The following is a 22,309-nucleotide window of genomic DNA, read 5'->3' as shown; positions in this document are numbered from 1 at the left end:
GAAAAGCTGCATCATATTTTACCATCTCAATTAAAAGAATGGCTTCTTGTACTGAAATCTGGGCATCTTTTGAGCAAGAATTCTTCTTATTAATGTTGATTCTACTGAAAGTAATTTAATAGTGCTTGAAGAAAATTTTATGTCAGCTTGATTAGACAAAGACTAGGAGTGACCAAGAATAAGCTTTCTAAATTGCAAAAGTTTTAGTGTTGGCTCACTTTTCAGCATGAGCCCGTGTTTCCTCAGATTTCTTTGTAATAAGTCAGTCACTCATAATTGTCATAATTTTAAAGCTTTTTCAACTCTTTGCCTTCATTTCACTCAATGTCAATGGAAATTAGGTATGCACGTCTGTGTGTGATGTATGGATTCCTTGTAGCATGCAGCACAGCTCTCCCACTCAGCGTCTGGAAACTGACTGACTTCTTTCCCGTCAATTCCAAGTATTAGTTTGCACAGTGAAGTTTCAAGACCTGAAATCTCTAATTATTTGACTAGATTCCTTTTTGTAGTTTAGCAGGCAGAAGAATGATGATTACCTAATGTCATAGTAATTGTGATAGTTCCTTCAGCAGTGAGCAGTTCCTAAAACTTTACATGAAAATAAAACAAAAACTCTGCTGTTTCTGCTGTGACATGTGGACAGATGTAAAATAATAATAACAATAACAAGTGAAAAAGCAGTAAGTCTGAGGAGCTGAAGAGTGGAGGGAGGTACATTTCTGAAAGATTGGGGAGAGAAGCCAGAGTTAATTTGAGGATGTACTGGAAAATAAATGAGCTTGTGGATTTAATTCAAAATCATCCAAGCAGAGTCTTTTGCATGAAAGAAGCCAGTGATCAGGCTCAGTTTACTTGAAACATCAACAATGACTGCATCCTGCTGTTTCAGAGTTTGTGCTGATAGATGCTCATCGTCTTTGACATGCCACCATTACTGTTGTATATTGCTTGTAGTGTAACCACATTTTCACTACATGCCTCCTCTGGTTTTGAGAATTTCTCAAAAAAATCCATGTTTTTATCTTTTAGAAACATACTTCTCAGAAGTATGTTGTTTCTGGGTTTGTAAACTTGCTATTAGATTTTTGGCTCTTTTTGTTGACACATAGACTAGTGAAAAACAAAAAGCATATGAAGTCATCAGGTACCATGCAGAACCGGGATACAGCCTCTCATGCCAGAGCTGATTTTGAGTGTCTGCCTGCTTACCAATAGGGACAATAATACCAAGTCCTGATTATCTACGAAAAATTGGGTCATATTTTTTACGGTAATAGAATGTAGTGTAAGGATGAGAGTTCCTTCATCACCTTACAAGTTCTGTTTTGGTTGAAGGTTGGTTTGGTTTGTTTTAGTCTAGAATATTCACTAAACAACTTAAGTCATGCACAAAGAATCTTTCCCAGCTACCTGCTTCAAAATGTCAACGAAAACTTTTGCATAATGACAGGGAGAAAATCTGGAAAGCAGACGGGAGAAAGTGAGTTAGGCGAAATGGAAATGACTTGTGGTGGCTATGGTAATAGACAACTGCACAGAAACATTACACAGGTTATGCCATAGCCGTCTTGGTTTGTATTAACACAAGTGACTTGTTCACTAAACCCATTTTTGAGTAATACAATTATTTATAGCATATATGTATTTTAAAGGATGGCTGATTGATATGATCTTAGAAAGTAATAATTAACAGATTATCCTATCTCAGTGTGATTGACAGATGAGAGTGTGTTTCATGCATGTATTTTATTGATTAGCTGAATAGAAATGTTTGCTTTTCTTTCCTTTTATTTTTTTTGTTTTGTTTTGTTAATGTAGAATTACTTCAGTAAAGAATTCCAAACCAGACTGTAAATGACTCAAAGATATTGCCAAGTGAAGTCTGTTTTTAGTGGTATGTGTAGAAACAAGTCAGGCTTGCGGTTCCCAGTGGGACAGAGTGTGGGAGTCTGCCACCCTTACTCATGTTGAGTAATACCTTATTACACAAGTAATCTTGTCAAAATGAACAGAGCTGGGGTTTTTTGAAGGTACTAGTTACTCAGTGTACATAAATAATGAATGAATTTGGGAGCAAAATGTAATGGAGACAATCAGTAGTATTAACTAGTGCCTTTTGCTTGTACTGTCTGTAGAGAGATCAAAACTTCAATAAACTTGGGAATACAAACCATTTTGTTAGTACTAAATGTGGTCAGACGTGAAGCAGATGGATTGCTGACATTTTGGAGAAGTCTGTGTTGGTGCATTTCTACGTGTGTGTATACTTACCCATTAGATACACTAATAGTGATGCTCTCTGTAATTGTTAAGTGTTTCCAGTGGAAAAGCAGAGTCTGAAAATTTCCAGCATGTACTTTATTAGAGGGAAATATCCCTGCAGATTAGCAAGAGAGTCAGAATGAATCCCACTGAAGTTCCTGGGAGCAGTTTAGTGTAGAGTATTTGGTTTGGAGTCGGGCGGTGTTGACTAGTAAATTCCTGATACTGTTGGTAGCTGGAATGAACCTCCACACTGGAGGATCAGGTCTGTTTGTCATGCCCTTTTGCATTGCCTCAGAATGCGGTTCTGTGCCTGTCTCCTGCTGTATGGGTCTGAGTAATTTAAACTCAACCCATGAGAAAGACTTGGTTTGTAGCTGCCAGAGAAACTCGAGGTGAACATTTTCATGCCGATTCAGAAACTGGCTATGCAATTCCAGTCAGGCGCTGTCACGCCTAGTTATGGTGAGAAAACAACAATGCCTCTCTTGATAAGGAGGGAAAAAAGAAAGTCTTGCACAGTCAAAATTTTGACATACAATTTAAATCATCCCCTTGCATCCTGTGGACTTGGAGCTGTCAAAAAGGCAAAGCCTGTGGTTGAATGGAAAAGCTTTTTATTTCTTTAAAAAGTGTACCAACTATAATTATCCAGGCCTGTTTTAATGCTGTTTTATAATTACAGGTTTTAATGCTAGATTATACAAAGTCATTTATAAATAGTCAGAACACAGGGACTTTGGGAGTTTTTAACCTGTAGATTGCTGTGGGTTGTGGCAGCTGATGGGATTTTGCCTGTATATGTATGGGGTGAGCTGTGTGATGATTGATGAATCCCTTAATTAACTCCCAACAAGTTAAGATTTATGGCCTCATATCTTTTCCTCCTGACACATCTGTGTTTGTCACTTTTGAAGACATGGATAAGCCATTTTTCCAAACGCTTTTGTGGGTATCTGAAATGTTTCTGAGGTATTCTGCTTAATGTAAAAAGATTAAAATTTTATGACATAAAATTCATGAAATTTTATGGCATCAAATTGGGAGGGATGCTGGTTGTATGCTAGAGGGCACTATCTCCTTAAATACTGGATACCATTTTTGTATTTATTTAGGGTATACAATCATGTATGGAATAAACAAAAACCAATGAACAAATGGAATGTAGTGAGAACACTTAGATGTCTTCGGTTAAAAAAGATAACAAAAACAAAAGCTGTGGATAAATCACTTTTGTAAGGCACTGAACTCAAAGGGAAAAAAATGGAAAGAAAAAAGAAGCTACTTAGTAGACTGGAATTATTTGGATGGAACCAATAGTTGTAGATGGCATGAGGGGACAATTCATGGGGACACAGTGTAGCTCTTCCTCTCCCCAGTGGAAAAGTCTAGCCGTGCTGATGAGTAGACAGAGGATATCAGACCAAGCCTACAAAGACTCTGTTGCAAACTGAAGGGGAGTGAAGAAATGCATGGAGAAGCTATTGTAATGTGAATTCCATCAAATATTAGTGGCATAAGAGTGGGTTAGAAGAGTGAGATTTTACTTCCCTCAAACCAAACCAACAACCAAAACATTTTTGCTACTAGGAAAAGCATTTATTTAATATAAGTTTAACAAAAGGCATGTGTGTTTTTTTACTGCAATTTCTGGATATTAAGAAGCTTTTCCAAAAACAGACAAAAGAGTTCCTTTACAAGAAATGGGGTCATATCTGAATTGCTCACCAGGTTCTAAATCTTTAGTTTCATCCTAACCACTGATAAAGATTGAATATGGAGATAGGCTTTGTAATGTGGATGTGTCTCTACAGTAGGGTGAGTACTGCCTGTGTCCCACTGTGTCTGAACTTTGCAGATTTAGGTTGTCTAAAAAATGACTATTTAGCTATTTATATTCAGTAGAAATTTTTAAGGACAGTTCAAGATGTGGTTCTTCTTGCAGGTCTTAATTTACAACAGATTTCCTCTATAGAGGAATCTATTTTAGATTCAGAATCTGGTCCACCACTACTGTATTGCTACTTTTCTGAGGGCTTTGCTGTTTGGTTTTTTTTTTCTATCTGGAAGCTGATGTTTTAGGGAACATGTTTCTCATTGTAAATCTTCTGAGTTTAAACTAGTTCGAGAAGATGATCTTGAAGTCGTATAAGTTGTAAACTGTCATGTTATCAGTGAGGGTAGATCCAGGATGTTTGCAGTTGCAGTCTTTTGTGAAGATGGGATCATTCCAGTCCTTCATTAGACCTATATCTGTTTCTAAGTTATCTGTTTCAGATAATGTTGTTACTAAGTACTTGGATGTTTCCCTTTCCTTATTGTTTATAATAGGACCTCTACTTAACATCTCAGGTACAGAATCTGTTAAGACCTAGTATATGCTCAGTGGGAAAATGTAGATGTATGGAAAAAAAAGAGAATTCAAGGATACATGGGGTGGGATCATTTGAAATTCAGAAAAGGGACCAGTAAATCTATAGAGATAATGAAAGCCAATCTGTGAATGAATTTACCTTGTATCATACTGTGTTCTGCTCAGGAATCTATCAGTGATTTGATTCTTTGCTGCAAAGTTTTTGATACTTACTTTCCATTTGGACGACATTGCCAAAAGTAGATAGGGATTTACTTATTTAAATCTTCATTTTCTTGTAGAAATTACCTGGATGTTCATAAGGAGTAATTTATTTCTGCAAAACTCTGATGTTTGTCTTTAATGTTAGAAGGCTGATGAGATTTCTGAAGGGCCGGATTATGCCTAACTTGTTGACTGTGGACAGAGCTACCTGAGAACAAATTGCAGTCACTGTCTGAGTCACGCCATGCATTTCTTTGAATGTCCTAGTCACGTGGAAGACTCATGCAGATTAGCTCCTTTGCTGCCATAGCCTTTTTAGCAATTTGTTAGCCTTCAAGCATTGTGGTGGGCATATGGCTTGTAATTTGAACTGCACCTTTAATGGTCTGCTTGAGGAGGGAAACAGTTTCTTCTTCCCTCTCCGGTATCACTGTAGGTTGGTCTACAGTCCAATCAACATGTAGGTTTTTTGTTAGATCATAATAATAATAATACCTGTTACTGCTTGTGAATGGAGATGATCACCTCTATTGCTACCTTTACCTGTTTTGATAAATTCCCTGCAGAAGATTCTAACATCCCTGTTGGGAGCAGTGACAAGCAGAAGGGAATGCTGATCTGCAGTGTGCTAACTGAACACAGAGGAAACTCTATATTCAGTTACAAAGTTAGCAGAAGAGCTTTATTTCAACATGTTAGTCGAATTTTCATTGTGAAGCAGTGTGACAGAACCTGGGTGCTTCTAGTTTGGCAAGAGTATGGCTTTTTAACACAATTTGAATATCTTGTGTAGAATACAAACCATCAATAGAAAGCAAGGCACCCTTCCCGTTTTGGTGTCAGAGTGAAATGGAGTGGAGATTTCTGTAGGTGTTTTACAATATTTTTAGTAATTTTATGGAATTAAAATGTTCTAAAGTATCGAACATTATTGTGGAATAGTTAATGATTTTGTGTCCCTTTCCTTTTGTTTGCCAAAATTGAGGCAATTGCTTAAGTGCTGGTTTTCAGAAGGAGAGATTTTGTAAAAATCCAAGTTTTTTGTTAGAGGCAGTGTTGAAATGAATAATAAAAATGATACCCTCAGAATCAATAGCAAATAGATACCTTGTTGCAGCGCAATGCAGGATATGAATAATTCACATGAACTTCAGGAGGGAGTTCCATGCTTCTGCAAAAGAAAAGCTTGGGATCGGGAATGTCAAACATAGCTGTAAAGTGCCGAATTCAGTGGACTAGGAGAAAACTGCCAGTAAGAGTCTATCTGGTGATCTTTGTCTTTATGCATATGCTTCACTGCAGACATGTAGGTGGGAAAGCCTAGAAGACAGAAGTCAGGTAGGATGTATGAAGTGTTAGTCTGTTGGACTAAGTCAAACATTAATAGAAAATACAGATTGCTTTGCTGTGTGCAGGCAATAGGTGGTGTTCAGAACAGCCGATGTGCAGCTGAATATAGGTTCTGGTAGGGATGTTTTTTGTCTGAGGGGTGTTTGCATTTGTTTTGTTTGTTGGTTTGGTTTGGTTTTTCCCCCCCCCCCCCCCCTTTTTTTTTTTTTATATACATATAATCTAAGTTGTCTTAGGAGACAAAGCTCAAAATGAGATCATTAGAAACAAAGTCCTAACAAAGGACTGTTTAAAGTCACTGTTTGTTTTCAGACCCAGTTGACTGCTGCTAAGAACCATTTCGTGCTCAATATGCCAAATCGTATGGACATGCTTCACCTCACAGCAGCCCCACACATGGTTCAAGAGGCTGCTGAGCTTTTGAAATGCAGTCTTTTAACTGTGAAGTGGAAAATCAAAATGGGGTAATTAGAATCATAAATACTAGATTTTTGAGGAGGTGCAGTATTACTTCAGTCTGTCTTTTCAGCTTTTACATACAATAGTCTTCAGTATCCTTGTTCATAACTTCCAATTTTTCTATGAAATGATTCTGTTTTCTTCTTTTGACTGTGTCTAGACATTTCTTATTTCTCATTCCACTTCCAATTACAGATGCCCCTGTTCAGCAGAGTGGCCCCACTATATCATCCCTGCACATACTTGGATTTTCATGAACAGTATTGCTGTAATTAATCCCAGAAGTTGTGTACATTTTAGTGCTTCATTGGACCCCTCTATTTTGAAGACCAAGCTGGAAGTGCTCTGGGTTCAGATTGTCCTATAAGAGTTTCAGTAGTGCCTGATTCGGATGAAAATTGCATTTTTCCAATGACATAAGGATTCTTTCAGTCTTTCTAAAAGTTGAAGAAATACATGTGCTGTCGGAGCAGTGTTATCAGTCAAAAAATTCAGATTGTGCATAATTTCTTACAATACATGCTCTATGTATCTTTTTACATAGATAGAGATAGCAATTACATTTACATGTGTGTTTTCCCTGATCCGGCTATATGAAGGAAGTATTGGGTATCTTAATAGCAAAGCGTCATTCACTCAGTACTGCCCTGAGTTTTTGTTGTCAAAAAGCCTAGATTATTAATGTCCAAATGTTTAATTGTTTAACTGTCCCAGATCTGGGAACCTGAAAAGACGCTTTCAGTGTGACTGTAACACTCTGGTGTTCACATGGGTGAAGTTTTACAAACACAGAACTTTTGGCTCGACAGCAAGTTATTTTATTTTACTTTATTTTTTAATGTTATGGTTAAATCCATGTGGATGATTATTCCTTAAAAACTAAATAGGCAATACCATGTGTCAGGAGACATTCTATCTTCTTACACTCTCTTGCAAATACAAAACCAGATGGGTATTTTTGTAAAGGAATTGCATTTCATTATACAGTCTTCTTAGGTGAATTTTCATGTTTAAGAAAGCCAGAATACAAGAGAGTGCTATATTAGTGTATTATTCTCACAACAAACAAGCCACTGTTCTGTTGCTACCTGCTTGGCTATTGTTCCCAATTGTGTATGCTTTGCAGTGGTATTTGGATGGTTTCCTGCTCTCTGCCAGCACAAAAAAGGCATTTCTGTTACAATGGCCCCTAACCACACAATGACGGCATTAAGGATTTATTTGGAGGTTTCATTATTTTCTCCTCTTTTGTTCCTTCCAGGATGTCTTCCAAGCGACCAGCCTCTCCGTATGGGGAAGCAGATGGAGAGGTAGCCATGGTGACAAGCAGACAGAAAGTGGGAGAAGAGGAGAGTGACGGGCTCCCAGCCTTTCACCTTCCCTTGCATGTGAGTTTTCCCAACAAGCCTCACTCTGAGGAATTTCAGCCAGTTTCTCTGCTGACACAAGAGAACTGTGGCCATAGGACTCCCACTTCTCAGCACAACACAATGGTAGGTTTCCTAACGGTCTATTGTGCTTACATCCATTCTTTGAATTCTGCCTCTACAGTAGTTTGGCACCCAGATCTGTACTTTTATGGAGTATACAATGCACAGTTACACGTACAGAACATGCTACAATAATGTGAAAGCTTTGACCTAGCTGGACTGCCTTTACCCTCCACTACAAATGCTAAATCACCTGCAGTGCAAACTCTGCTTTTCCTCACCTTTGCCTGCTGGCATTTGGGGTGCTAAAATGTTTTAGCTACAGTGATGTGAATTTGAAGTGTATGTGTTCAGCAAACAGAAAATGGTTTTGGAACACTGTGAGTGAGAGTCAGGTTTGGCATGGTGTCTGAAATACCACCCCAATGCCAAGTTTATGTAATAGTAAGGCACAGAAGTCTGTATAAAGGGTAAAAAAAAGCAACTTTGGATTTTGCATGGTTTAAAAACTCACATTGGATGTGTATTTTGTGTGCTACAGATACCAACAAGAAAACTTGATTTGCTTATGGAATTAAATCAGCCTTACTTGTTCTTCACTTGTGAATTCCCACCTTTTTGTGCCTTTCCAAATTACACTGTGCACTTAATTCATTATGTTTAGCAGTCCACTGGAAGTCCAGAACTGGCTCCATCTAAAAGCAGACAAACAAAAAGCACAAAAAGTAAGGCTGTGTTGCTCACTAATATCAGTGTCACTCTTATAACATGATGCATTTGGGCTCTTCATCCAGAATACTGTGACACATTTGAAAAAGTGGAAAGGTGCAGGGAAAGGCATTGAAACCCCAGTTCTTGGGCACCTTGACAAAGCTGTCTTTTGTGAATACATGCACATACACACACACAGAGCTCTTGTCTGTTTACAAATTGACTGTAACTTTTCTGTTAGTTTCCCATTTTGACAAAGGCACTGACAATTTCACTTTAAGTGAAGATAATGAATGGACCTGCATATTTGAAGGTCTTTAATAAGGCATTGCAAAATAGGTGATAGTGTATTCTCATAAAAGCCTGCAGCAGCTCCACAGTGGTGTTTAAGCCCTTACAGCTCATTATGCATATGTAACAAGCCCTAAGTAAAAAGCCTTAGGGATTATTATTTCTCATAGGACCAAGTCAGTGGATATTCACTGCAACTGCCCTCCAAGACAGAATAATTCATTGATCCCCATCCACTTTTCTTCCTTTTTGGTTGAATGCTTAAGTTCAAACAGTGGTTTAGAATATTTAATTTTACTTTGTGTTATTGCAACTTTAAATGAAGAAAGAATTACTTGCAGGAGCACATGGCATTATCTTTTTCTACCTTGTTTACTTGTCATCCATTATTGTTTATGGAGATGTTCCATCCAGTGGGATGTTAGGATATGTAACTGATGTATGAGCTTTGCTGGATTTTGGCCTGTTTTAAGAGTGTAGTGAAGATAAGATGTTGTTCCTGACAATATTTAAGTAAATAGACAAACTTCTGATTATGCCAGTGGTGTAGAATCAGATCCTAATGAAATAAAAACTCACTGACTTCTAAGGAGCCCTACAAGAATATTTGAACTACAATTCACTGACATACTTAACTTTAAGTCATTTTCACTAACTTCTATATTCATTTATAGTTTTTAAGACCAAAAAATTTAGCTCGTCATCTAGTGTAACTGTGTCTAGTTCTGGCTCCCCAGTTCAAGATAGTCAGGGAACTGCTGGAAAGAGTCTTAACAGAGGTCAGCAAAGATGATTAGAGTACTGGAGATCTCTCTTATGAGGAGAGGCTGAGAGACCTGCGGCTCTTTAGGCTGGAAAAGAGAAGACTGAGAGGAGATCTTCTTGATGCCTATAAATACCTAAAGGGCAGGTGTCATCAGTGGTGCCTAGTGATAAGACAGGAGGCAGTGGACACAAACTAAAACAGAGGAAATCCTAGACATGAGGAGAAGCTTCTTTGCTTTGAGAGTGACAGAGCACTGGAACCGGCTGCCCAGAGAGGCTTTCAAAATTTGCCTGGCTGTGTCCTGGTGCAGCCTGATCTAGATGACCTGCTTTGGCAGGAGGGTTGGACTAGATGATCTCTAGAGGTTCCTTCCTTCCAACCCTTACCGTTCTGTGGTTTCTGCTATGAAGGGTATATTTAATGTGATGTGCAAGTAGTGGGATCTTTCTCTTTATAATACAAGATAGTAAATGATTGTGTGTTTTAGACAGTTGTGCTGTAGTGGTGAGATGCCATAAGCTTATCTGAGACACGTTTGGATTGGTTTTGTCTTCATACATATTTAAGAAAATTTCCAGTTTGTGTGACTGTGACATTTTGTTAACATCTCCCTTTTAGTGGAGAGTGTCTTGAAAAATCATCACCCAGATAGGTCAGAAAGGAGGTAGCCTTGGTGCCTTCAGAAAAAAGGAAGTGATCAATGTAAATGAGTAAAATACACATAATCACTTGCTCTGCTGTTGTGGTATGTAGATACAAGAAGGGAGTAACTGAACCTAGTGCTTGGGTAACTTGTAAATGACTTCAATTTGGGTGATTAACAGTTACAGAAGTAATTTCCAGAGGGTATTTGCTTTGGTAGCCTTACAGAGGTAATTTTTATACTGTTTGATTTGATTTTCTGTGCAATTTTATAGTCTATGGGAAGCAAATCCAGGTGTATGCACATGTGTACACACCACCACACAGTGCAGTCCAGTCCAGTTGTATTGATAAAACTCCAGCAGTGTGCTTCACACTTGTTAATGGCTTGTTAGCTGTACTACCATACCTGCTAAGACTTGGCAAGTGACTATGGAGCTCACGTTTGGCAGCTGTCAGCAGGGCACTCCTGTGCAGACCTCTCAGGCGTCCAATATGACAGGATCAGACTTGCAGCCAGTTTGAAATCATGCAGTGCATTACACTGCTGCACCCTTCTAAACCATACTGCTTTGTGTAGTTCTTAGACACACATGATACAGATCCGGAGCAATCATTCTGCACTAGCTACGTGTACAACACCCATTTGTCTTGGGGAGTAAGCTCAGCAGAAGGCGGCAACAGCCAAGGGGGGTGGAAAAGCTATGAGATTACAGAGCTTTGTCTCATCAGAAGGCTGCATAGCTGAATTCTTTTTGTGACTGCAGCCGTCTCTGTCCCCTCGTTCTCCCTCACAGTGCTGGGTCAAGGGACCCAGTGAAGGGACAGTTAGGAAAACAATTTACATCTTGAGAATCAATTTCTTGGCCTCACTTTCCTAGCTGCTGTTTCGCCCCATGTATCATAGATGACTTCCAGCTGTGCTTCCTTTTACAAGTCCTGCCAGCTGGGACATCCTAGGAGCCTTAAGGTAAAGGGCTGATTGTACCAGAGTACTAACTCAACAGTTTGGCCAACTTAGACCTGGGCCAGTTTGCCTTGTTACACTTTGCCAAGTTGTAACAACTGCCATCTTAGAGACACAGCTCAGAATACTGGGTAAATTTTATAAAAGAGCAGAAGTCTTCCAACCTAACCAAAACTGGCAAAAAGCTTCAAACCCCATTTTCAGATCAAAATGAACAGGGCATTTCTGAGAATGCTGGAACTGCAGCCTGAGAAAAGTTAGTGCAGTAGGCACTATCTGAATCACAGGAGGCTTCATCTGAACATCAGGAGCACTTTTTGCTGTAGGGTGACTGAACATAGGAGCAGACTGCTCAAAGAGGTTGTGGAGTCTCCTTGCTTGGAGATACTTGAAAGCAGTCTGAACATTGTCCTGGGCAGCTGACTCTAGGTGGCCCTGCTTGAGCAGGGGAATTGGACAGGGTGACTGCCTGAGGTCCCTTCCAACCTCAGTCATTCTGTGGTTCTGTGAATGGTGGGGGCAACTCTATCCCAAACTGTCTTCGTCTTGACAGAAGAAACTAGATACTTACTCAAAGTAGGAAAGCTCTCCCACTGATGAGAAGAGAAAAAATAATTTATCAGACTTAAATCAAGGGCTCAGTAGAAAATTAAAGACAAATCATTTGACATAGAATATGTCTGAGGCTTCCCTTAGGACATTCCTAGCAGGCCATAAGCTTAGTGGGAAACACTAGGGGATTAGAGTATCACTCAGTACCTATTTTGAAGAAACCTATTAAGGCTACAGGATTTGGTTAGCACAGATAGTTGTTAGCTCATCTAAATTACAAGGTTTGGGGGGTTTATTTCTATTTGTCTGCCTTAACGTGTTGATTTTGCCACCTCTGAAGACGCCCCATCTCACTAGCACTGTCTGTGTGCTGCTTTCTGAAAATGAGAGTTGTCAAGGCTAAAAGCACTGATTGAAGTGTTTAGCACAAGCACGAGATACTGTGGTCAAATGTGACTGTTCTTCACAGTAGAATATCAATCAAATGCTGGGCAAGAGTCAAAAAAAAAAAGTTCTGACCAAAAGCTCAAACAGCTAAGGTGTAATTTTGCCACAGTCCAGTTGTTCCAAGCTGCATGACTGTACTGCTGGCCCACATGTGTCCTGCACTTCCACTGGGGTTTAGAATTAATTTTAAGCAGTGCTTTAAGTTGATAGGAATATTGCAGTGTGCTGTTAAGTAGCTTTATTGCTTCACACTAAAAACGGTTGCATTTTTGTGGAGAATGTAATTTGAGAATAATACTAAGAAATTTTGTTCATATTAAGAATAGAAGTACTACTGGTCAAAGAGCTTACCAATACATTCTTTCATGCTTTTTCCCTACTTGTCCAAAATAAAAGGCTGTTTAATGCTGCATTTGAATTCTCTTATCACATACATCCTGGCCTGCACATCACCTGTTGGTCTGGGGTCATCAGCATGTGAATAGTGTTGGATCAGAACAACGTGCAGCTAGAGCACTTAGCTACTATTCAGAAGTTGCAAAGAGAATGGAAATCTGAATGCATATAGCTTTTTAAAGTCAAATAGGACTCTAATTATACTGAGCTAAAGAATGCCTATTAAAAAAAAAAACCCACAATGGTTTTTAGAGAAATTTTAATTTCCAGTGTACCTTTGTGCATCAAGCTTAGGATAAGTTATTGTGATGGTACAATGCACAGTGTTGTGAACACCAGTGCCGTTATTGTGCCAGCTCTAATAATGAGAATTTCATTGTTTGGGGAGAGCAGTCTCCTACACTCTAGACAAAAGTGTAATTACTTTTGAACGATGTGGAATGTGCTCAGTTTAATAGCACAGAGAATAGATTCACAAAGATTCAGATAAAGCTAGCTGGCTTGGAAGCCATATGTGCAGTGTGGCAGTATGAAATTGTTAGCAGGCACCGTAATTACAACACACACACACACAATTTCACAGTTTAAACTATAAACTGTTGTTTTTGTAAGAGGTAGACAGGCTTATCTGAACAAGACTAGTTCAATTAAAACAAAGCAGAAAGTGTGGTAAGTTTGCATTTGTCTTTTTTTTGGAAGTTCTTTCCTTCCTCTCTTAATGGTAAATTGATATTTATAAGATGATGAAATCACATTGTTGCAAACATCGCATTGTAAGTGTTATCACAAAAGTAGCACGTGAAAGCAATTTCCACAGATATAATTTCAGGCTTGTATCAGAGTTTGATCTTTTCAATCTTTACACTTGCACCGGTTCAGAGAGTGACTCTACAAACCGTTAGGAAAGGGAACAAATAAAGAAGAGTCATCAAGCACCCATCAAATAGCTGTACAAGTTTGCTACTGCGTCATTTAGTCCAGACCCTGGAAAAGTCTCTGCAGTTCTTAAGAGCCAGTCATAATGGAGCCAGGGAAAACTTTGTTGCCTTTCATATCTGCCTGACAAAGTATCTTCCAGTTAAATTACTGTAAACTGTCCTCCTTGTTGTGGTCTGTGTTCTCCCAGCTCTCCAATCCTGTCCCATCTATGAATGTAAGTGGTGTTTACAGTATTTAGCAATTCCTGGTAAACTACTTGTTGTGTGGGTCCTATATTAAGGCAAGTAAGCAAACAAATAAGAATGTTTGAATTGTTCAGGTGGGGCAGGGATGAAAATCTTAGTGCAGTTCAGGAGCAGTGTACTAGTTTATGGAAGTTCCCTTGGTTTGTTCTTCCCCTGTTTTAATACAGTGAGTGTTGCTTACTTGTGGCCATGGAGTGACAGACTGGATAATGGAACACTCCAGCTGAAGTCAATGGGCAGAAAGACTGGCTGAAGATGACCCCTTAGTGTTTTAATCTGATTCTGGAAGGTCCAGAGGTTGGTTAGGGGACAATAAATATGTAATGAAGTAGGAAAATGTTTCTTTTTTCTCCAACCAGGAGGGTTAGAACTACATTTAAAACAATAAATTAACAAATCAAGACCAGACTTATCATCTATAAATTGCCTGAAATACAGGGTGCAGAGGACTGTACTTTTTAAAGGCCATGAAGAGAAGTGGAAACAGCAGTTGTTTGTTTTTGCTGAAGATCATCTTACTGTGAAGCAGTCACGTTTTTAATGGATTCATTTGAATGCAGTTAAGCAGAAAATAATCAACAGAAAAGTAAACACCTTTGTTTCATGGAAGTGCTGGGAATTGTATGTATCCATTGTTTGCAAATGATTATATGCCTAAAAATCAATTCATTGACTTCATACTGAAAAATATCTTCATTTAAGCCTTTTGCATAAATACTAACAAAATTTATTTCAAGTGAATTGCTGAAAAATTCCACAGGGGAAAAAAAAAAAAAGATAGGTAAAACCATAAACCCCACAGTCTGTAGGAGCAGTTGAACCAGATGGTCTCTCTTACAATGAAAAGAACTACTAAATGCACTACGTTTAATTCCAAGCTAGTATCTCAATCCGGACTGCCTTCATGAAGTAGCTCAGTTTGGGATTACAGACATTTACTGAGACCTGCTGGGTAGTTTCACTGAGAATGCGATGTTTTTACTGGAAATAGTGCACTCTGATAGGTCTGCCTAGTGGTATGGGAATCTTTCATGTTTTGGAAGTGTAGCAGTGTGGCCAAAGCAGTCCAGGAGACTGGGATAACGATGTCTTCAGGAGGAAGAGTGGAAGAAGCAGGGGAGACTACAGATTTGGAACCAGATTTTGAACCTAACAATTTTAGGAGTGCAGAGAAAGGTGAAGACTAGGGTATGGAGAAAGCCCCATCAGGACTGCAGAATTGAGTGTTCCTCCTTCTTGAGGAACACTTTTGCTTTCAGCAATCAGTTCCTAGCTGCAATGTAACCTACACAGGATCTACAGTATGTCCATCCTGCTGGAACTCAAAGAGTAGCTGTGGACTTCAGATAGTTTCTCCAGCCCAGGTCTATCACCTGTGGCACTCCATCCAAATTTATTCTGAAAGGCTACCTTTTTGTTGTTGATAGTGAACCTTTGTGTTAGAGAGGCTGCCAATTAAACACCCAGGTCTCCGTGGCTCTGGAAAGAGAAGGCATCAGAGATTGAGTTTAGTTTTCGTGCTTTGTCTTTCAAGCCGTGGGTTTATCTCCTTTGGCCCAGCTTCTGCACTGGTAAGTTTGTGGCCTTGGGCTGGCACTGTAACAACTCTCAAAACAGTGTTCGACTTTGCTACTCTTACCTGACAAATGCCTCAAGGCAAGGCACGTGGGAATCTAAGCTGATTATACTTTGCACCTTACACAGTACAAAATTCTACTTTTGCACCCCACCTTGACACATTTTTTACTTCACTAATTGCCTATTCTTTTTAGAACTTCCAGAAACTTTTCCCCGGGTGCTTTCTGTCTGCTGCATACACTTTTCATGTCCACCTTGCTTCCTCCAAGCAGCTTGTGTGGCTTTCTCCCCTTCCTTTCATTGTAGGTGAAAGCTTTTTCTTCTTTTTTTTCCCTGTTTCTGGCTTTATGAGAACAATATTACTCATCACTTTCTGTTTGCTTGCAGTTGTCCTCTGGAAACCTTATTTTGCCTTTCCCATTTTCTTCCTCCGCTTACTTATTTAACTTACTAATTTTTATTTTTTTTACCCATTCTAAAGCCTTTTAATAAATAGCTCATATGAGGACATTGCACAGTACAAGAAAGTATTGTGCTTCTGCTTGGGCAGAAGGTCAACAAAGTAGAGAACGGTTGTTTCTTGGTATGCAGCTCTACTTTCAGTAGAGATATACCAAAACTGAAATGCATTGTGAAGTATTGGTCATGGTTTCTTGAATTTCAGCACTGCAAGAAATCTCTTGATTATCAGCTCTGACTCCTAGAGCTGCCAGAATCTTCTGCTACACTCAGTACTCACAGTCATGTTTTACAGTCTCTTCTGTCACTGTGAAATGCTGGTGTCTGTAGTTAGGATGTTACCCATTGCAGCAGCAATTTGAAGCCTGCCTTTCTTTTCTGTGATTTTAATGGCTCAGTGAAATACTCCTTCATTTATTTTGTCTCTAAGTAGGACTTCTCAGGTTACGCAAATTTAAGTTGGATTAGGCTGTGCCAAGGCTAGATTGCTTTCACTAATTTTCTTTGCCATCACCAGTGCTTTTGCAGACTCACCAGGAGTAATGATGGTTGGAGTAGTAATAAAAATGTGGCTTCAGGCAGTTGCTAGCATTTAAAGTGTCACGTCACCTACTCATGTGGTTTTTTTTCTTTCATGGCGCTAACTACTTCCTGTTGAGTATATCAGTGAAATGACAGCACCTTCTTCACTGTAATAAAGAGGATTATTAATTTTTTTCTAGAGATTTGTGGCTGGAGAAGAACCTGTGGTAAAACAGGTTCCTATATATGTTTGCTTGAACTACGAGCATCTGACATAGGTGGGTTACCTCCTAAGGCACATGCAAAAGCCTCCCTACAGAAGACACACTACAATGTTCCTGAACCAACCCATGTTCCAAAGTGTTTTAAGACAATTAAATGAAGGAAGCAAACTTTCTTAAGTAAAATCAGGAGGTTTTTGTCTGAAGTAGCAAGCTTGTCTGAATAGTTTGGCCAGCCTCACTTCCAAATTCTCTTTGTTTCTTTTCCCAGTTTAGGCACAGTTGTGTGACACCTTTTCAAAGGGGAAGTTGACTTGATGAGTCCTGTGGATTTAGCATCAGTAGGTAAATCAGTGGATGTAACTGAGAGAGTTGGTACCCAGTTTAACTAAGGATAATTTTTGCCAGAGCAATGTAAACAGGACTGTCATCGTGTGTGGAAAGAGTCTGTTTCAATGTACTTTTTAAAATGCTTTTAAAACTGAATCCACCCAAATGAAAAAAAAAAGGGGCTATGAAGGTTAACTTTTTGTAGTTTCTACATGCAACAGGCAAATTATATAGAATGTTCAAAACACAGACCAATAAAATCTAACATCAGACTGTTATTATCTTTATTTATATTGTACCCAGAGCATGATTTATTTTTATAGAGACAGAAAAAAGAAACATTCCTGCCCCAGAATGCTTAGCTTATGACCCTGTTCCTGCGAAATAATCTGTTTGATTGGAACCTAATGCTCATGGTAGCAAGAGGGAGGGAAGGAGAGGTCACCAACTATAACTCCTTCTGCACATAGCTTTTTGTAGGATTGCAGTTTGATGACACAAAATAAGAAATATTATGGCAAAAGGTAAAATCTTTCTGACATCTCAAGTCTGAATCACTGTGGTACATTGTTTGTGTACCTGTACACTAAGTCATGTCAGATGGGGAGGCTTGCATTGCTTATTAATATTGCTAGCCAGAAATAATACAAACTGTGTGTGGTTCAGACCTTTCTCTGTGTTGATTTTCAGATTGAATTTAAAGTGTGTGTTTCATCTTCAAAGCTGTGAAATAACCTTTTTTTTTTTTTTTTTCTCATTCTTTTCATTGTAAACTGCTGCAGTTGTAATCAGGGGATTACAACTCAGGTTTGGATCCATCTGTGTTCAGAGGCAGTAGCATTTGCTGAGGTTAGCATCTAGCTGCCTAGGATCTGTGCGTCTCCAGAAAGCATCTCTATAGCAATCATAGAATCGTTTTGGCGGGAAGAGACCTTAAAGATTGTCAGGTCCTCCTGTTAACCCATGTCGCTCAGCACCACATTTACTTGTTTTTTAAAGTCTCTCTGTGGTGACACCAACATTTCCCAGGGCAGCCTTTTCCAGTGTTTCACAGCCCTTTCAGTGAAGAAACCTTTCTTAGTATCCAACTTAAACCTCCCCTGGCACAACTTGAGGCCATTCTCTTTTACCCTGCCTCTTGTTACTTGGCAGAGAAGACTGACCCCCACCTCTCTCTGGTGGTGATAAGGTCTCCCCTAAAGCCCCCATTTCTCCAGGCTAAACAGCCCTGGTTCCCTCAGCTGCTCCTCATAAGACTTGTACTCCAGACCCTCCAGCATCTTCCTTGCCCTTATTTGAACATGCTCCAGCACCTCAGAGTCTTTATTGTAGTGAGGGTCTCAAAACAGAACCCAGTATTTGAGGTGCAGCCTCACTAGTGCTGAGTGCAGGGACACAATTACTTTCCTGGTTCTGCTGACCACACTATTTCTGATGCACATCAGGATGCCATTGGCCTTCATGGCCACCTGGGCACATTGCTGGCTCATGTTCAGCTGGCTGTTGACCAGTACTCCCAGGTCTTTTTTTTACCAGGCAACTTTCTGTAGCATTACTAGGGCTTGCCATGACCCAAGTGTAGGATCCAGCACTTGGCCTTGTTGAACCACTGGCCTTGACCCGTCAATCTAAACTGTCCCTGTAGAGCTTCACTACCTTCAAGCAGATCAACACACCTGCCTAACTTGATGCCATCTTTAAACTTCTTGAGGGTTCACTTAATCCCCCACATCCAGATCATTGATAAAGATACTTAAAAAGCCAGACCCCAGTACTGAGCCCTGGGAAACACCACTTGTGATCAGCTGCTAGCTGGGTTTAAAACTCCATTCACCACCACTCCAGGCCAGACCATCCAACCCTTTTTGTATCCAGCGAAGAGTATGCACATACAAGCCATGAGCAGGTAGATTGTACAGGAGAATACTGTGGGAAACAGTGTCAAAAGCTTTACTAAAATTGAGCCAAACAATGTCTACAGCCTTTCCCTCATTCACTGAGCAGGCCACTTTGACATAGAGAGAGATCAAGTTAGTCAAGCAGGACCTGCCCTTCATGAGTGCATGCTGGCTAAGCCTGATCCTCAGGCCTGTAGTTCCCTGGATCCTCCTTTCAGCCCTTCTTTTAGATGGGCATCACATTTGCTAACCTCCAGTCAATCGGGACCTTCCTGGTTAGCTAAGACTGCTGGTAAATCATAGAAAGGGGCTTACTGAGCACTAAATGCAGAGCTTAGGGGATTTAGAGCTCTGTAGGAGAGAGCTAGTTTCTTGTATACTTTTCAGTTATATCTCTGGGGCTTTTTATGGTATATGACAGCAGTCAGAATAGTAAATTTCTGTTGATTATAGGTCTCCTGATGCAGTAAGAGTACATTTTGGTTCTGGGAAGGAAGTTAGCATGAACATAGCCACTAACACAAGGATGCAATGTCATGTCAATCACAATGTCACTTTTGAGGTGGGGATTTAAGGGTGAGGACTAAATTTTTATTAACTGTATGTCCAGAAGTAAGCTAGTAACTTTAGGTTTAACTTTACAGTTAATGGAAGTAAGAAGGCAATAGCAGAGTGTGATTCCTTTTATCCTAACATAGTTTCTAAGTAGGTCAGAGATATCACACCCTAGAAGTGCCTATTTTTCTTCATAGGTTACAACTGGAGCTTAGGGTGATAAGCTCATCTGTTGATCCTTGCAGTTCAGAAATCTTCAGTTAGATAACTTCAACCAAAAAAGCCTTGAGTAAGAGTTGATTGCCTGGACAGAGAATTTGCTTTTTTTGTAAGTAACTGTTTGCTATTTAGTGCTTAGATCTATTGGTAATAGAAATCATTGTGTATCTCAGAGCTCTGAACACTCACAGAATCATAGAACAGTAGGGGCTGGAGGGGACATTCTGCCAAAGCAGGTCACCTCGATCAGGTTGCACAGGAAAATGTTCAGGTGGGCTTTGAAAGTCCAGAAAAAGAGACTCCACAGCCTCTCTGGGCAGACTGTTCCAGTGCTCTATCACTCTCAAAGTAAAGAAGTTTCTGCATAAGTTTAGGTAGAACTCCCTGTGTTTCAGTTTGTGCTCACTGCCTGATGTATCATTGGGCACCACTGAGAAGAATCTAGTGTGGTACTCTTGACTCTGGGCAGTCTGATCTAGTGTGAGGTGTCCCTGCCCATGGCAGGGGGCTTGGAACTAGATGATCTTTGAGGTCCCTTCCAACCCTAACAATTCTGTGATTCTATGATTCTATGTATTTTTCCTGTTTGCTTGTGGTCAGTGTAAACTTAGCTTTTGGGCAGAGACCATAGCTTCATTTTTTGAAGCTGTCAACATGAGTACTGGGTAATGTATTGACACAGGGCCACATGGATATTTTTCCACATGGATAAACTAATTTGAAATGTTACTTTTACATCTAGGGTTTGTATCTTTATTTTTCTCTGTAAAATGCCACAAACAGTTGTTGGACTCCATACTTGTAATTCCATAAATATTAACAAAAGAGGCAAGTTTTCAGTTTACTGGATGAAATTAGACTGTGGTCCCAGCTTCCCAGTTGTTGATTTATCACTGGTAATTCACTTTGCTTGCCTGTCCCATTGTACTACTGTATAAATTGGACTAGATGATCTTGGTGGTCTTTTTCAACCCTAATGATTCTGTGAAATTAAGGCAATTATATTTGTCCTTCATCCATGATGGTCCATAGTCAATTCAGTGTTTCCAAACTCATGGAGTTTCTTGAGTGCCATACAGTGAGATTGGGCTTCAGTGCACCAAACCTGGGGCACAGAAAAGTTAGGTGGTTGGGCTCTCTTCACAGTTGATGGAGAAAGATAACCACCTTCGTCCAATCTTAAAATAAGCATCTAAGGCAAGAAAGATTAATTGCCCCCTGAAAGTGCTTGTTCGTTGACTATAGAAGGTTCTTTGATGACTAGTTTAGACTAGACATCTAATTTGGGGCTCAAATTAGGAGAGAGTAATCCCATTCATGATACATGATGGTGTTAAAAAAATAACATGCATTCCTGTATAAATACTCTTGTGTTTTCCTAGAAGTAACCATGTTTGTTTGTTGTTTGTTTGGTTGGGTTTTTTAATGTGTGAATATTCTAGCTGACTTCTTTTTTAATCAGCACTGGTGGTATTTGTTGGGATTTTCCCTAAAAGCAAGCCTTTTGTTGTATATTCAGCCAGAAATGTTAAGTTCAAATAACAAATTTTACACGTACATGTACAGTTTGAAATGTGTTGGTTAGCAACATGAATTGGAGAACAGAAGCGATCCAACATGCCTTTAAAAAGGCTATTTTGAGAAGATTCTCTCAGTACTGAAAAATGGTGTTGGTTCAGTGGTTTCTCCCTTTATAAATGTAGGGAATTACTTCTCACTTACTGTTAGAAACTTATGTGCTTAATAAAGCATTCATCATTCTTACTATAGGTGGCAATGAATGTCATGTCCTATTATTAAATTTAATTCATTAAAGAGAACACAATGTGTCTCTGAAACGTTGATTTAGCCTCTCTTGGTCATTTTTGTAGCAGTACCGGCATGTCCAAATGACGTGCATGGGCTCAGCAGCTAAAGCCAGTAACATATTAGTTAAGAAACTGTAGTTACTTTCCAGTCTTATTCTGTAGAAACCTGTCTGCTGTGCTTGTTTTAATTCTCTTTATGTCCTCATCTGTGTAATCCAGAAAGTAGATACATATACATGTGCACAGTTTCATGTTTTGGCATTGTATTTGGTATATTGTGTGCTGCGACTTGTATCGTGCCTGCAGGCCATAGGAAAACGACACAAATTAAACATGAAATAGAGAGGAGACATAATTTAAAACTTACAAGTTCTAGAGCTGCAGTATGGCATCTGAGAGTTGTAACATATTGCAAAAACTTTACCCTATTTCCCCAACAAGAAGACCGTGTTTTCAGCTGTGTGGACTGCTGGAGACAGGCAGCTTTCTTAGCTCAAAATAGCTGTCACTGCATTTTATTTGAGAGTATCCTGACCACTTCCACACATCCTCTGCCTTCGTTCATGTCGAACTACACAGGTCAGTGTTCTCCTCTGCTCTCTTCCCTGATTCTGTAATTATATTTATTTTACACAGACATGTGAGTTCCCTTTTCTCTTTTACATATGTTGTTTTCCTTCA

The 22,309-nt window shown here is 39.4% G+C and overlaps 1 protein-coding gene across 5 annotated transcripts in view; it reads left to right on the top strand.

Annotated features, from left to right (window-relative positions):
• SOX5 (SRY-box transcription factor 5) overlaps positions 1-22,309 on the top strand; it is a 347,783-nt gene that overhangs the window by 78,134 nt on the left and 247,340 nt on the right. For all 5 annotated transcript variants that reach the window (XM_054167738.1, XM_054167737.1, XM_054167735.1 and 2 more), the window contains exon 2: positions 7,914-8,145. In XM_054167738.1, the coding sequence (XP_054023713.1) occupies positions 7,915-8,145 (231 nt within the window). In that variant the 5' untranslated portion in view covers position 7,914. The remainder of the gene's footprint in view (positions 1-7,913; positions 8,146-22,309) is intronic.

Source organism: Dryobates pubescens, chromosome 15, assembly GCF_014839835.1.
Source record: "Dryobates pubescens isolate bDryPub1 chromosome 15, bDryPub1.pri, whole genome shotgun sequence".
In the NCBI taxonomy this organism is placed as follows: domain Eukaryota; kingdom Metazoa; phylum Chordata; class Aves; order Piciformes; family Picidae; genus Dryobates; species Dryobates pubescens.
This window is presented reverse-complemented; position numbering and strand designations above follow the sequence as displayed.